This window comes from Mus caroli, unplaced genomic scaffold (assembly GCF_978045245.1).
Source record: "Mus caroli unplaced genomic scaffold, Mus_caroli_1 scaffold_8, whole genome shotgun sequence".
Classification (NCBI taxonomy): domain Eukaryota; kingdom Metazoa; phylum Chordata; class Mammalia; order Rodentia; family Muridae; genus Mus; species Mus caroli.
In genome coordinates, this window is record NW_028227263.1 from 20,064,811 (window position 1) to 20,080,969 (window position 16,159).

A 16,159-nucleotide genomic window follows, 5' to 3' on the forward strand; every position below is an offset into this window, starting at 1 on the left:
TGATGAAAAGGTGCCTGCCTGCCAGACATCTTTTCAAGGACCTTTGTTTGATTTTGTTTAGTCTTGTGAAGCCCAACTGGGTTTGAAATCAAAATCTTCCTGCCTCAGCTCCCCAAACATCTGAGGCTGCAGTTGTGTCCCACCACAGCGGATTCTGCTGAGCATCCACCAAATGCCCAGCATCCCTCTCAGTTGCTACAAATGGAGTGTCCAGGTGCTGTGGGATGGAGATGGAGTGTCCAGGTGCTGTGGGATGGAGATGGAGTGTCCAGGTGCTGTGGGATGGAGATGGAGTGTACAGGTGCTGTGGGATGGAGATGGAGTGTATAGGTGCTGTGGGATGGAGATGGAGTGTACAGGTGCTGTGGGATGGAGATGGAGTGTCCAGGTGCTGTGGGATGGAGATGGAGTGTACAGGTGCTGTGGGATGGAGATGGAGTGTCCAGGTGCTGTGGGATGGAGATGGAGTGTCCAGGTGCTGTGGGATGGAGATGGAGTGTCCAGGTGCTGTGGGATGGAGATGGAGTGTCCAGGTGCTGTGGGATGGAGATGGAGTGTCCAGGTGCTGTGGGATGGAGATGGAGTGTCCAGGTGCTGTGGGATGGAGATGGAGTGTATAGGTGCTGTGGGATGGAGATGGAGTGTCCAGGTGCTGTGGGATGGAGATGGAGTGTCCAGGTGCTGTGGGATGGAGATGGAGTGTCCAGGTGCTGTGGGATGGAGATGGAGTGTCCAGGTGCTGTGGGATGGAGATGGAGTGTCCAGGTGCTGTGGGATGGAGATGGAGTGTCCAGGTGCTGTGGGATGGAGATGGAGTGTCCAGGTGCTGTGGGATGGAGATGGAGTGTATAGGTGCTGTGGGATGGAGATGGAGTGTCCAGGTGCTGTGGGATGGAGATGGAGTGTCCAGGTGCTGTGGGATGGAGATGGAGTGTCCAGGTGCTGTGGGATGGAGATGGAGTGTCCAGGTGCTGTGGGATGGAGATGGAGTGTATAGGTGCTGTGGGATGGAGATGGAGTGTACAGGTGCTGTGGGATGGAGATGGAGTGTCCAGGTGCTGTGGGATGGAGATGGAGTGTACAGGTGCTGTGGGATGGAGATGGAGTGTCCAGGTGCTGTGGGATGGAGATGGAGTGTCCAGGTGCTGTGGGATGGAGATGGAGTGTCCAGGTGCTGTGGGATGGAGATGGAGTGTCCAGGTGCTGTGGGATGGAGATGGAGTGTCCAGGTGCTGTGGGATGGAGATGGAGTGTCCAGGTGCTGTGGGATGGAGATGGAGTGTCCAGGTGCTGTGGGATGGAGATGGAGTGTCCAGGTGCTGTGGGATGGAGATGGAGTGTCCAGGTGCTGTGGGATGGAGATGGAGTGTACAGGTGCTGTGGGATGGAGATGGAGTGTATAGGTGCTGTGGGATGGAGATGGAGTGTCCAGGTGCTGTGGGATGGAGATGGAGTGTACAGGTGCTGTGGGATGGAGATGGAGTGTCCAGGTGCTGTGGGATGGAGATGGAGTGTACAGGTGCTGTGGGATGGAGATGGAGTGTCCAGGTGCTGTGGGATGGAGATGGAGTGTACAGGTGCTGTGGGATGGAGATGGAGTGTATAGGTGCTGTGGGATGGAGATGGAGTGTCCAGGTGCTGTGGGATGGAGATGGAGTGTCCAGGTGCTGTGGGATGGAGATGGAGTGTCCAGGTGCTGTGGGATGGAGATGGAGTGTACAGGTGCTGTGGGATGGAGATGGAGTGTATAGGTGCTGTGGGATGGAGATGGAGTGTCCAGGTGCTGTGGGATGGAGATGGAGTGTCCAGGTGCTGTGGGATGGAGATGGAGTGTCCAGGTGCTGTGGGATGGAGATGGAGTGTATAGGTGCTGTGGGATGGAGATGGAGTGTCCAGGTGCTGTGGGATGGAGATGGAGTGTCCAGGTGCTGTGGGATGGAGATGGAGTGTATAGGTGCTGTGGGATGGAGATGGAGTGTCCAGGTGCTGTGGGATGGAGATGGAGTGTCCAGGTGCTGTGGGATGGAGATGGAGTGTCCAGGTGCTGTGGGATGGAGATGGAGTGTACAGGTGCTGTGGGATGGAGATGGAGTGTATAGGTGCTGTGGGATGGAGATGGAGTGTACAGGTGCTGTGGGATGGAGATGGAGTGTCCAGGTGCTGTGGGATGGAGATGGAGTGTACAGGTGCTGTGGGATGGAGATGGAGTGTCCAGGTGCTGTGGGATGGAGATGGAGTGTCCAGGTGCTGTGGGATGGAGATGGAGTGTCCAGGTGCTGTGGGATGGAGATGGAGTGTCCAGGTGCTGTGGGATGGAGATGGAGTGTACAGGTGCTGTGGGATGGAGATGGAGTGTACAGGTGCTGTGGGATGGAGATGGAATGTACAGGTGCTGTAGGATGAAGGAGCTAGCTATTTTTTTAATGTCAGAATTTGTACATATATCCCAGTCCAATTCACACGCTCAATCCTACTTCCTCTGTGTTAGAAGCATGGTGGGAGAAGTGGAGCACCCACAGAGGGAGGGGAGGCTTGACCCTCTTTTATGGGTTTTTATAGCTTGCTTTTGCAAGCTTAAAACAAAAAATGCAGAGGCAGAGTTCATAAATAGAGATATCTGAAGAGTTAGGGGGCCAGGCTGAAACAGCCTGCGTACTGCCCCATCCCTGGAAGTCACCAGTATCAGACCCTCAGCTTCCCTGGGCTGTAAGCAAACCTCCACAGCAGATAAATAACAACGGTCAGGCTAGATCCAAGAATCTCTCAGCAGCTGAATCTGGGCATGGATGTTTGTCTAGTCACCACAATGTCTTTTTGTTTTTTATTTTTTGTTTTTAAATATACTATCTTTTCAGCCAATGGTTAAAACTTAGGTGATATTACATCTTAAAATCCAAAGTTCTGTTCTCTTGTGAAAACTGAAAGATGTAGTGTGCAAGGCCTGTCATCCTGCCTGGCAAAGTTCTCAGGAGCCAAGAGCAGAAGCTGCCAGATGGCACAGGGGCCCTCCTGTTCCTACTCCTACCTTTCCTGGTTAGCTCCCTGCAGCTGTGATCAAGTCCAAAGTCTAGGGGATTGGCCCCTTCAGCAAAGTTTCAGAAAAGCAAAGGCTCACATGTCAGATCAAGAGAGCAAAATCATTACTGATGAAGCTAACAAAAATGTACTTCACATGCTAGACTTTTGCCTTGGTCTTTGCACATATATAATTCTTATAAATACTGTAAATAGGGAGATATTGTTAGTGTGGGTTTTGTGTGTTTGGGAGGGTAATTCTTGGGGTTTGTTGTTATTGGTGTTGTTTTGTTATTTTTTTAGACAGGTTCTCATGCAGCCTAGACTGACCTTGAACTCCCAATCCTTCTGCTTCCACCTTCTACACTGGGATTATAGACCTGCACCACCATGCCAAGCTCAGCAGTAGCATGCTCAGTTCTGTTTTATATACAGAGGAAATCACATGCTCTGTGAAACTAGCAAGCAGGTCTTCACAAAAAAATGAGGATTCCAGAGTATGCAGAGCAGGCTTGGGAGTCACAAGGCTCTAATGGGTCAGCTGTAACAGAAACCTTGGCCATGCAAACCTCACAATTTGTGACCCCTACCTAGAATCCTCTGAGCACTAAGACAATTCAAGACCCCAAAAATGGAACTCTGGAATAGAGCCATTAAGTTTCTTCCAGCTTCTCTCCCAGGTTACATTGATAATCCAGAAAACATCTGTTTGCCAGGCCTCAGCATATAACACCAAAGTGGGTCTCCACTTCCACTGGGAATAAGGCATGACGCCAGTCTTGCTACAGCCTGGTGGGAAGCCTCAACAGGAAGAGGTAATTCTGCATGCCAGGGCCTATCACCACAGTGGGAGTGACTTGAAAGGGTGTAGCTGGCTAGGAATGCAGCACAGGCAAGACAGAAAGCTGGGAAAGAATGTGACTTGCTCCAGAGTGGACAGATGCCTGGAGTGGCTCAAGAGAAATCTCAGGTGCCTACAGGGAAGGCCTCTATGTGTCATGAAAGGTCTTGAAGGCTCTTGAAGGCCGCTGCCACCAGCCAGAAGGTCTTAGTGCTCAGAGGATTCCAGGCAGGGGTCACACATTGTGAGGTCTGCATGGCCAAGGTTTCTGTTACAGCCGCTCCATCAGCACATATCCAAAGTTAACGGGGCAGGCACATGTAGTTTAAGTAGGTACAACCCTCATATACTCTTGTTTGAATGCTTGGCCATAGGAAATGGCATTATTAGGAGGTGTGTCATTGTTAGAGCAGATGTGGTCTTGTTGGAGGAAGTGTGGGGGCAGGCATAGAGGTCTCCTGTGTTCCAGCTATGCTGGGTGCAGAACAGTCTCTCCTTGCTGCCTTCGGATAAAGATGTAGAACTCTTCAGCTCTTTCTCCAACACCGTATCTGCTTGCATGCTGCCATGCTTCCTGCCATAACAATAATGGACTGTACCTCTGAAACTCTAAGCCAGCCCCAATGAAGTGTTTTCCTTTATAAGAGTTGTCATTGCCATCTATGGTCATGGTGCCTCTTCACTCAACAAAACCCTAAAATACTACTGTTCATCACTAGAGGACTGAGCCTGAGTAACAAGGCAGCCTCAGTGTACCCAAAGCCCCTCATTATGAGAATGGAACATCCAGGAATTCATGTGGAATCAATTTTGAATGAGAAAATATAGCTATGAGCCCAATACAGCCTAGTATAAAACCTCTGGGCAGGAGTGGATGTCTCAACGTAGTTGGGGGCTGAAGAAATTTTCCAAATAAGGTGACACATCCATAGGTCACTTGTGGCTACATGGGCCAGGCTTTTCAAATCCCCACAAGACACTGGGAGTTCATACTTCTTTTGTTTTGCTTTTTGAGATGAATATGGCTATGTAGCCCAGGCTGATCAGAAACTCAAGACTCCTGCCTCAGCCTCCTGTGTTCTGAGACAGTGTATGCCGCTCTGCTTACCTGGCAGTCATTAGCTCCTCAGTTTTAAAGTACTTAGAATTAGCTCCTTGTTCCTTCTCAACAACTCTCTCCTACTTGGGAACAGAGGCAGAGGGTCGCCCCCTGTGAGTGCAAAGCCAGTTAAACTGAGCATAGAAAGTTAGCTCCACAGGGGAGCTTCCCCAGGAGCGCTTCTTCGTGGTGGAGAAGCTGGTGACATTCTACAGCACAGTTTGCTAAAGCCACTCACTGTTCTACAGCCTTCTAGGTTTAACAGAAGATGAGCACAATCACAGTGACATATTGAGCCATCTAGGAATTAAATCAGATTGGATCCTCTATGGCAGCAGCTGGCAAACTGGCTCTGGACAGGGCCAACAGTAAGTTATTTTGGCTCCAGAGACAATATATTCTCTGCTAAAACCAGTCAACCCTGCCGTTGCATCATGAGAGAGCAGCCATTCATGATATGGATAGGACTGGGCAGAGTTGTGTTCCAATAAAACTTTATTTACAAAAGCAAGCAGTGGGGCAAAATGCTTTGGGAAGAGAGATGGTCTTTGCTCTCTCCTAGACTCCTATGGTGAATTGACATCATTCATTTGTCTAGCTTTCTCACAGCCTGTGAGTTCATCAGGGCAGAAACTATCTTATCTTTTTTCAGGTACTATTTATAGCATAATATAAATGCAACACTCCAAAGGGATCTTCATAGGTGTTCACAGCCATAGGGTAGCAGGATTGTGACTACAGATACTGGGGTCTCAAGCAAGTGAGAGACATGAGGTCACTAGGTGGCACTGGAAAGGACAACTCTCAGGTAATTCTCATGCAGAATCCCAGTCCAGTATCATCAGCTTCTTGATATTCAAAGCACCCCAGTAAGTTGTTGAGAAATTTCCCCATTTTTCAATGCTGACAAATACTGCAAGAATATAAAAAATTACAAGCCAAATAAACACGTCTGTGGGATGACTGATTCCAGTGTTACTCTGAAGCCTTGGAGATGCAGAATCCATCTGCTACTTCTTGTATGTGCCTGTTTGCCTGTGTGGGTGCATGTGTGTGCACCTGCATCTGCAGGCCGGAGGTCAATCTCGAGTCTTTCGGCAGAGGCTATCCATCTTTCTTTTAAACTACATTTCTATTTATTTTGTGTATATACGTTTGTGTGTTTACACATGGAAAGCAAAGAACAACTTACTACAGTAAGTTCTCTTCTACCATGTGGGTCCTAAAGATCAAACTCAGGTTGCCATGCTTGGCAGCAGTTGTCTTTTGCTGAGCCATCTCACCAGCTCAGACAGGATCTTTCTTTCCAGATAGGCTCTCTCCCTGGTGGGGCTCACTGAGAATGCTAGGTTGGCTGGGCAGCAAGCCCTAGGGATGGATCTATGCCACCAGCATTTTATGTGGATTGGGGGGTTAAACCTAGACTCTTACACTTACAAGGCAACGCTTACCAGCTGATTACACTTACAAGGCAACGCTTACCAGCTGATTTGCTGCCTCTCCTTTTTATTTTTTATTTACACATATGTCTGTGCACACCATGTATCTTCAGGTGCTAGCAGAGGCCCGAAAATAGTGCCAGATCCCTGGAACTGGAGTAATGGGAGGTGACTCTACCCAACACAGGTGCTGGGAACCAAACTCTCTGGAAGAGCAACAAGTGCTTTCAGCCTTTGAGACATTTCTTCACCCTTACATCTCCATTTAAGACTGAGCATTAGTCCAGTGAGGTGGCTCAGTGGGTAAAGCACTCACTGTCAAGCCTGATGACCTGACTTTTTATTTTTCATGGTAAGAGAGACACCTCCCCCCTGCCCAGTTGTCCTGACTCCAGGAGTGCTATGTCTCTCTGTCTCTCTCAGTCTCTCTCTCTCTCTCTCTCTCTCTCTCTCTCTCTCTCTTACACACACACACACACACACACACATACATTTTTTTTTAAAGCAACGTCCTTTTAAAAAAAAATCACCTTTACAGAAAAGATTCTATCTGTTTTGTTTGGTTTTCATTTCCCTTTTTGTGGTATTAGGGAGGAAACCCAGTGCCTAGCACATGCTGGTACTGAGCCCCCGGGGTTGATTGGGGTGGGGGAAATCTGAAAATGGCAACAAAGCTAAGAAAGATGATATGTACCTCAACCTGGAGAATCAGGAGTTCAAAGTCATCCTCACTGTGCAGTAAGTTCAAAGCCAGCCTTATGCCATGAGACACTATCCAGAGAGAGAGAGTTGTAAATGAATCCCCACATACCCCTCAATGGAATTCAGTCTTACTCATTTTGCCATCTCTAGATCCTGCTGCACAAACACTGATGTTGAATCACTACCATAAATGCCATAAAAACAAGCAGAACACATCTGCCAAGTTCCTAGAAGCTAAAGTGATAGGGTAGAGTAAATCCAGGGATATAAGAGAAAAGGCACCTGAAGAAAGGAGGAAGCAAAGAAGAGAGCAGACACGTGGCACAGAAGGCACATATTTATTTTGCCAGCTGAAGACCAATCTTCTGGTGATCTCATGCTTGCTTTAAGTAACAAGAAAAACAGAAACATCCCTAGGAACCGGGCACCCACACAAGACGTGAACTCCTGCCCTGGTGACTGGCAGTGCACTCACAGGAAAGCCTCCTGGCTCATCACTGCCTGCTCTGATTTTTGGGATCATCTAGACAAGGTAGGCAAAATTTCAACTTGACATTATTAATCTCTAAGAAAGTTTGCTAAGCAAACGATTGGTATCAACAGGGGAAATGTTGAATATTTGCTTCCAGGGCAGCAAAGACAAATGAACCAACTTTAAAATCCTTCCTAATGGCACTGATGGGGTTAGCTGTTCTCTAATTATCATGTTCCCCAAAGACCGAGAACAATTGTTTTTTTCTTAACCATCTCACTGGAGAAATTTTGACTTTAATACAAAGATGAACATTTTCATAGGCAGAGGATGCTTGCAAGGCCATTTACCTTCATGAGCATTAAAAACAAACAAAACAAAAACAGGAAACAAATTTCTTCTGAACAAAGAGTACACTAGTTACAAAGATTATCCTGTGTTGGAGACTGCTGGTGGATCAGGGGTTCAAGGTCATCTTCCCTTACAAATCTAGTTCCAGGTCAGAATAGACTACAGGAGACCTAATCTTAGGGAGAGAGGGAGAAAGAGAAGGGGAAGGTAAAGTGGAAGAGAGAATGCCCGTTCTTTAGCAACAGTGTGCAAGTCGTCTGTCCATCTGCAGGCACCAATCCCATCAGCTACCACTAAGAATACTTTGTTTTCCTTGTTTGAGACAGAGGTGGGGGATGGGAATGGGTGGTGGGGCACTATTAGCCTAGGCCTGAACTCACAATTTCACTGAGATTATAGTGTGCATCCCCACACCTGGTCTAGAAATATTTCACCATCATATGTATCTCATTGACAGAAAAACAGACTCAGGGATGGAACAGTTGAGATGGCAGTCGAGAGCTACTTAGACCAAATCTAGGAGCATCACCCAAACTAACAAAACAGGACAGCCTTAACCAAACCCACAGGCCAGATAAAAGCAGGCAGAGCAAACTGCAGAATAAAGCACAGCCCGGCTTGGGGAGACTTGTTAGACATTTAAACTATGTGTTCAGGAAGCAAATGGTTTTCTAATCAGGCCACTAGCTTACCTAGTTGGCTAGAATCACAGTTCACTTACAACATGCTGCTCTTCAACAACAGATCCGACACAGGTCTATAATGATTAGGTGTAAAAATTCCAGGTACAGCCGGGCGGCGGTGCACGCCTTTAATCCCAGCACTTGGGAGGCAGAGGCAGGCGAATTTTTGAGTTCGAGGCCAACCTGGTCTACAGAGTGAGTTTTAGGACAGCCAGGGCAATATAGAGAAACCCTGTCTCGAAAAAACAAAACAAAACAAAACAAAACAAAACAAAACAAAACAAAACAAAAAAAACAAAAATTCCAGGTACAATAGCACTAGGGAGGCAGAGGCAGGCAAGTTGAAGCTAACTTGGTCTACATAGTGAACTTCGGGCCAGCCATGGCTAGCTACATAGTGAGCGTCTTGGATCCCTGACCTTCATGGTGGTCCTATGAGCACGCCAGGACACACAGGCCCTTACACATTTAAACAAAATAAAAATTAGATTGGAAAAGAGGATGTCTTAAGGTTAAGTCTAATCTTAGGGCAAATACCTTCCTAGAGTAAAGCACTCCTCGTGCATCCTAGCTTAAAATGCAGATTCCTCTGTGGCTATAATCATGCTCTAGGAGTGCAGAGGTGCCGAGGGAGTCACTTCTCAAAACATCCTGTAACATCTCAATGTGTGTCCACAGATCCTGGGCAGTGGAGGGGCTTATGAATGCAAAGTGATTTCACCACAACACTGCAACTTCTGGGCTACATTCTGACTGACAGGGCAAAACAAAAACAAGCAAAGATGCCTTTAGCGGGAATCCAAGCCACAGTTTCAAACATTATAAAATGGCTGTTTCCTTACTGATACGTACTTTGTGACACAAGCAAACAAATGCAGGATAACCTTCACCGATTAGCCAGGTGACGCTGTACACACTTTTATCCCAGCATTTAAGAGGCACAAGCAAGTATATCTCTGCAAGTTCAAGGCCAGGTTGGTCTACATAGTGAGCTTCCAGGACAGCCAGAGTTACATAAAGAGGCTCTGTCTCAAAAACAGCAAATAATTATTTTCTAAACTCTCGGCCCAAATGTATCATTTTAATATTTCATGTGAAAAAAATGGAAGTATGCATCAAGAAATTCTGTTACAAGTCAAGAACAACAGTTCGTCCCAGAAGCGCCAGGCAATGATGGAAGTCACCAGATGAACTAATAGTATCTTGGAGAGACTATCATTTTGACTTTTATAAACAAGACACAAATTGACTCTTTTGATTTGAGGATTTGGCAGATATTTTCTCAGACACAAATGGAATGAGCCTGTCACCAGGGAAACGACGATTTGTTGCCAATGATAAAACCAGTTTTCAAGGGAAGGTAAGTAGCAAGGAGCTTCCAGTGCTTTAGAGGTTTCCAGGGGTTTAATCTCTTTCTTACAAAACAGAGAAGATGGTGACAGTAATAATATGACTCATTATTCTGGGTTTTTTGAGATAAAATTTTTTTTTACTTACACTGTAACCCAGGATGGCCTCAAACTTGGGCTTTTCCTGTCTCTGGCTCCCAAGTGCCAGGATTACAGGTGTGAAACTCCTAAGTAATTTTTTTCTTGTTCTCCCTTTCTTTCTTTGATACCGGATAATTTCTAATGTCATCATTTAGAGGATTTGAATGTTATTGAGCCAGCTTTTTCCAAATGACCAATAGCCAAAGCTATAAAATTGAATATGGGGAAAATAGCCCATAGATCAAAGGGCATGACAGACAAATGGAATTTATTATACGAGTCCCAAGTTCACTAACCTCATTATGATTAACCTTCTAGAAACTGTCACTTGCTAAGTTTTGATGTGCTGCCAAAGTGTCTACAGCTATCTGAAGAGGTAATACTATTCATTTCCCCATCCACTTACGTATGGGACTATCTGTTCAAATTCATTAGCCAAAAATAGCATAGTTCTTGTAGAAGTTAGGATCCTAGAGCACAGGAGGTCAGCTTCCTCCTGTTGGCTCTTTGAGACAAGATCTCACTATATAGGTCAAATTGGCCTGGAAGCCTCAGCCTCCACATGCTGGGATAACAGGCATGCAGTCCCACGTGCATCTGGCTTACATATTTCCTATTAAGCTAGACATGGAGATTGGAGAAAATGTAAAATAAGCCATGTATAGTTATCATGCCAATAATTGTAATCAGGAGACTGAAGCAAGAGGTTCAAAAGTTCAAAGCTAGTCCAAGCAATTTTCTGAGACTTTGTCTTAAAAGGGGTGGGACAGCCACTTGGTATACAGTTCAGCCTGGGGCAGTTGCCTAGAACAAGTGAGATCTCCAATTTAATCTCTAGCCCTAAAACAGTAAAAGGAAAGCTGGGCAGTGGTGGCGCACACCTTTAATCCCAGCACTTGGGAGGCAGAGGCAGGAGGATTTCTGAGTTTGAGGCTAGCCTGGTCTACAGAGTGAGTTCCAGGACAGCCAGGGCTACACAGAGAAACCCTGTCTTGGGAAACCAAAGGGAAGGCAAAAAACAAAAGGTAAAAGGAAAGAAAAGGAGAAAGCCAGTTAAATGGCATGACAGCATTTGCATGTAATCCCAGCACCCTGGAGGCTAAGGCACGAGGATTGGGAACTCAGATTCATCCTTGTCTACACAGCAAGTTTGAAACTAGACTGAGTTACATTAGACCCTGTCCCAAAACAAAAATCACAAAAATCACAAAATCAAGAAGGGAAAGAAAGGGAGAGAGGAAATAGAAAGCTATTACTTTTTTTTTTTTTTTCTATTTGGAGGAGGGGTACACACAGCTATCTTCACTTAGAAGATCTAAGTTCAGGAGTAAGAGTTTCCTGTTTCTTGTTTCTCGTTTGTTTAGAGACAGGGCCTCCCCGAGTAGCTTAGCTTTGGCTGACCTGGCACTCACTTTGTAGAAGAGGCCATCCTCACAGAGATGTCCTGAGGGCTGGGGGAAGAGGCATGCACCACCACTCTTGGCCTGAGGTTAGTTCTAAGTGAATAAATGTTTTGAAATTTTGCATTTATGTGGCAGCATCACAGATATAATACACACTTATATTGCTTAAAGGTCTTGTAAAGGAAAGGCTTAAAGGAGTCCAAGGACTCCTAGATTTTAAGAACTACTGTTCGACAGCAGCACAGGGCAAACTGATAAAATGCATTTTTTATAGTGCCTCGAAGACAAAGGCACTCTTTAAGCCTATGTAACACATTCAATGGTAACATGTCTTTCCATGCTACATCCACTGGCTTTCACAGCAATGCAGAAGGAAGGGGCAGTAAGGAACTGTGAAGCAGCACAGACCCTTCCAGTCTCCACAGACATCAGTGTCCCCATCTGAAAAGCTGGATATCAGAACGGCTATTCCCAGGGAGCGTCTGAGTGTCCACAGTGATTCTAACCAGGCTGCCTTTAGCCTTATGACTGACTAACTGGCTATCATAGTTTGAGACTTGCTCCTAAAAGCAATCTGCTTCTGTACAGATTGGCAACTGGTTTATCAGTCACAGCCCACCAAACTTGCCCCTGTAGACATGTGCACTGGCAAGCTCTGGAATGGAAGGCTTCTAAAAAAATCTTTTTCAGATTTTAAACTCCCAAAATTCTACTTCAGACCCATCGTCTTACTCATGCTGTCTCTTGATTAGCTATTTGACTTTGGCCAGGCAAAGTGGCCTGCCTTGTCTTAGCCTCAGCTCCCTCGCCTGTAATATAAGTGACTATCCCAAAGGATTGCTGTGAAACGTTTGCACTAGTCAGTAGCTACAGAAACCCTGGCACCGAACAGTACTCAGTTCACGTGAGTTATCAACAATACCAAAGCACATAAAAGTCTTCCCAGCCGTTTCCCTCCACTCCTGATGCTCCAGTAGCTGACAAACGTACTCCCAAGGGACACGCTTACCGCCAACCAACTTCGACATTCCCATCGCCCATCCCAGAACCCCCGCAATCCTCCTCACGCCTCCCCCGCGCCAATCTCTTCCCCGTCCCCCCTCCCTAAGTCTGAGAGAGGGACTCCTACAAAACCACTCCCAGCCGTGGTCCCCATCCCGCACCACCAGAACCTTCCCCTCAGGCTGGACACCATCTTGGGCCGGGGTCCCTGTGGCTAGGCGTTCCTCCCTGAGACACCTCCGAGGGATGAGGGACGGCCGCCCAACCTCCCGGCGGGGCCCACGGACACTAACCGTCCATCCCTAGAGGCGGCGGTTCCGGCCTCCCGAACCGGAAGCGGCCCTGACAGTGTTTGCAGTTCCCCTGGTTACTACGGGGTTCCGGACCAATGGAGGAGGAACTCTGTTCATTGAGCCCGCCCTCGAGTAGCGTGACGTCACGGCGGAGCGCTGGGACTCCCCCTCAGTTCTCCCTAGGCCTCGGATCGCTGTACGCAGGCGCATTGTGCCCTGGCCTCGGCGGCGAGGTGCGCAGGCGCCCCGGGCGCTGCTAACTGAAGCGGCCATGGACGCGCTCGAGTCGTTGTTGGACGAGGTGGCCCTGGAGGGGCTCGACGGCCTGTGCCTGCCCGCGCTGTGGAGCCGCCTGGAATCCCGCTCGCCTGCCTTCCCATTGCCTCTGGAACCCTACACGCAGGAGTTTTTGTGGCGGGCTTTAGCCACGCACCCGGGCATCAGTTTCTACGAGGAGCCGCGAGAGCGACCTGACCTGCAGCTCCAAGACCGGTCAGCCACCAGGGGTGGGGCGAGGGCTGAGAGCCTGGAGCGGGGCAGGATGGTGCGATGCAGAGCGGGGACCGTGGGACGTGGGGGATGGGCGCGGGAGGCGAGCAAACCTGAGCTCTCTGCGCCCTAGCAGGCCGGAGTAGATGAGCTGGGGGATGGGGTATCCGCTGTGACCGAACTGTTTCCCAGTGTGTTAAAGGAGCGAGTCTAAAGAGTTCCTTTAAGTTGGGTGATAGGACGGGAGTAGGAAAGTGGTTAAAAAGTGGGACTAGGTGAGGTCCTTCAGGGACCTTTAGGGAGCGTTCGTTATGAAAGCTAAGGCAGCTCACTGGAGGTCTGCACAGCACCGAATAGCAGTGAAAAAGTAGCTGAGGTAGACTGGGCGCTTCCCATAAGTGGGTTCCAAGACCCAGTTCTGGAAGCGACAGAACTCAGTTCCGCGACACTGAGCGAGACACTATTGTCTTTTCATTTTACAGAGGAGGAAACTGACGCCGAGAGGTTAAGGGATTAACCTTAGGTTTAGTACAGGATTCAGGGATTGCTAAATGCACTTTTCCCTTCTCCTGTCTGTCCTTCTCCAGGAGCAGAATCCAGCTCCTTGCATGCTCTGCCCTTAGCCTCAGCCCACCCCTTACTCCCCTTTACAAGGTTTTGTTAAGAAAGGGCTGACAAACTGGTGTTGCACGCCTTTAATCCCAGCACTTGGGAGGCAGAGGCGGGCGGATTTCTGAGTTCGAGGCAAAGGCTACACAGAGAAACCCTGTCTCGAAAAACCAAAAAAAAAAAAAAAAAAAAAAAAAAAGAAGAAGAAAGAGCTGACAATACAGTCCAGTATGATTTCATATCATACCCTCTTGCCTCTGCACCCTAGCACTTGGGTTACAGGCATGCCCTACCATGCCCTACCATGCCCTGCAAGCTGGAACTCTTAAGCTATATTATGAAGGTCAGAGGAGGTTCTAGAGGTAATAATGAACCAGATAAGTTTAGATTTAGGCGGCCACTTGGCAGAGTGCTCAGAACAAGCTACACCAAGTAGAATAGCTTAACGGGAGAGAAGTGAACTGCATGCACCTGAAGAGTACGCTTGGAAGCAGGGAGTGATCGTTGCCACTTACGTGTGGTGTGGAAAGTTTTACAACACCCTGAAGAAGCGGGTATTCTGAGAGAAAACGAGGCTCAGGGGGTGAAGTGGTCATCCACTAGGATTCCAGGAAATTTAGGTCCAGGATCTACTCTGCCCTTGACTAAATTTGTCTGAGAAAGAACCTGTGATTATCTAGTCCACTTGATGAAGCTGTCCTTTACTATAAAGACAGAGGGAAGTCTCTGAAGGGGGAGTGAGGCTGGTGACAGTGAAGCTGAGAGTGGCAACCAGTCAGGGACTGTTGGGGATGGGAATGAAGAAAGCATAGGATCAAGACATCCCAGGTAGCCTAGCCTAGTTGCACACACCTGTACTCCCTGCAGGCAGGCCCCAGCAGGAGGGTCTGAAATCAAGGCCAGCTCCAGTTATATGGTGATTATTAAAAGGCAGTGGTGGCCCACGCCTTTAATCCCACTTGGGAGGCAGAGGCAGGTGGAGTTTTGAGTTCGAGGCCAGCCTGGTCTACAGTTCCAGGCAAAGGCTATACAGAGAAACCCTGCCTCGAATTCTCCCCTGCCCCCCCCCCCCCAAAAAAGACAGTCCAATGGTCATGGCAGCACATGACTTTGGGCAGAGGCAGGCGATCTTTGAGTTCGAGGCCAGCCAGGTCTACAGAGTGAGCAGGACAGCCAGGGCTACACAGAGAACCTCATTCTTAGAAAACCTAATTAATTAATTACAAAATAAGTAAAAAAAAAAAAAAAAAAAAAGGCATGTTAGTAAGACAGTCCGGAGAATTTGGTGTTTGGTGATACGGAGTGTGGAAAGACAGAAATGAAAGTCTGTGTACTTGGTGTCTGCTGCTGAAACAACCTGAATGAACACTAATCCCCTCTCCAGAGTTGGGGGGAAGAGCAACTCTAGGGGAGTTGCTAACTGCATTTCCAGTCTGCTGTGAGTATGTGAGTATAAGAGGTTCTGTTTAGTAAGGAGAATGCTGGTGGGTAAAGCAGCCAGGGGGAGGGGCTGGGTTAGACGTTTGTGAATCATTCTGGGCACTTGGTAATCAAGAGATCATCCCCAGGAGAGTGTTGTGATTGGACACCTCCTGAAACTACACCTACATTTCAAGACTGGATAGAGGAGACTGCACCTTCAACCAAGATTAAAGTGTGGGTGGAGAAGGAAAGAGCCGGCCACAGTGTGTGCTGGGAAATTGATGGTTATATAGGACAAAGTTCACAGAAAGGAACAGTTTTCTAAAAATTTTAAAAGTACAGATGTGGCGTCTCAGTTACACTAGAGGAGGATGCTAGCCAGGCTCCAAAGGCAAACAGTACCTTACCTTGATTCACCCGCTGAAAGAAGGAAACTCATAGATGCCGGCTGATAAGAGGCAGCTGAGCCTGGGTGCTTGGCTCCAGGGATTTGATGGGGGTTGGGGGGCAGGAGGGAGAGACAGGCCTCTTTGAGCTCATGGAATTTGAGATGCTTGGTAGACTGCAGAAGACATTGAATTGTTGGGGGAGGGGAAGGAAGAGGAACCAAGGGGCTTGGGATATCTATGGCTTGGCTAGTGTGGGCAAGGCTCCAAGTTCCATCCCACAACCACAAAACAAAACACAAGCCTAGGCCTTCAAAGATGAGAATTGTTTCCATGCAGGCAAATATCAAAACCATAAAAGTGGATAAGGGAACTGAAGAGATGACTAAAGAGAGAACGCTGTCAGAGGAGGACATCCTTGGTAACTTAGAGACCAGAAACTTGATCTGGAGGGAAAGAAAAA

General features: G+C 47.7%; 2 protein-coding genes across 6 annotated transcripts in view; one reads left to right on the forward strand and one right to left on the reverse strand.

Annotated features, from left to right (window-relative positions):
* Positions 1–12,824, reverse strand: part of Katnip (katanin interacting protein) — a 169,602-nt gene extending 156,778 nt beyond the window's left edge. Inside the window, exon 1 of one of the 5 annotated variants that reach the window (XM_021167736.3) lies at positions 12,791–12,824. In XM_021167736.3, the coding sequence (XP_021023395.1) occupies positions 12,791–12,797 (7 nt within the window). In that variant the 5' untranslated portion in view covers positions 12,798–12,824. Of the gene's footprint in view, positions 1–7,088; positions 8,659–12,790 lie in introns of those variants that run through there. The other 4 variants (XM_021167737.3, XM_029479630.2, XM_085841339.1 and 1 more) reach the window with 4 other exon arrangements.
* A 165-nt stretch (positions 12,825–12,989) lies between these two features.
* The window catches only part of Gtf3c1 (general transcription factor IIIC subunit 1), a 66,266-nt gene continuing 63,096 nt past the window's right edge, over positions 12,990–16,159 (forward strand). Inside the window, exon 1 of the mRNA XM_021166027.2 lies at positions 12,990–13,282. Within this exon, the coding sequence (XP_021021686.1) occupies positions 13,062–13,282 (221 nt within the window). The 5' untranslated portion in view covers positions 12,990–13,061. The remainder of the gene's footprint in view (positions 13,283–16,159) is intronic.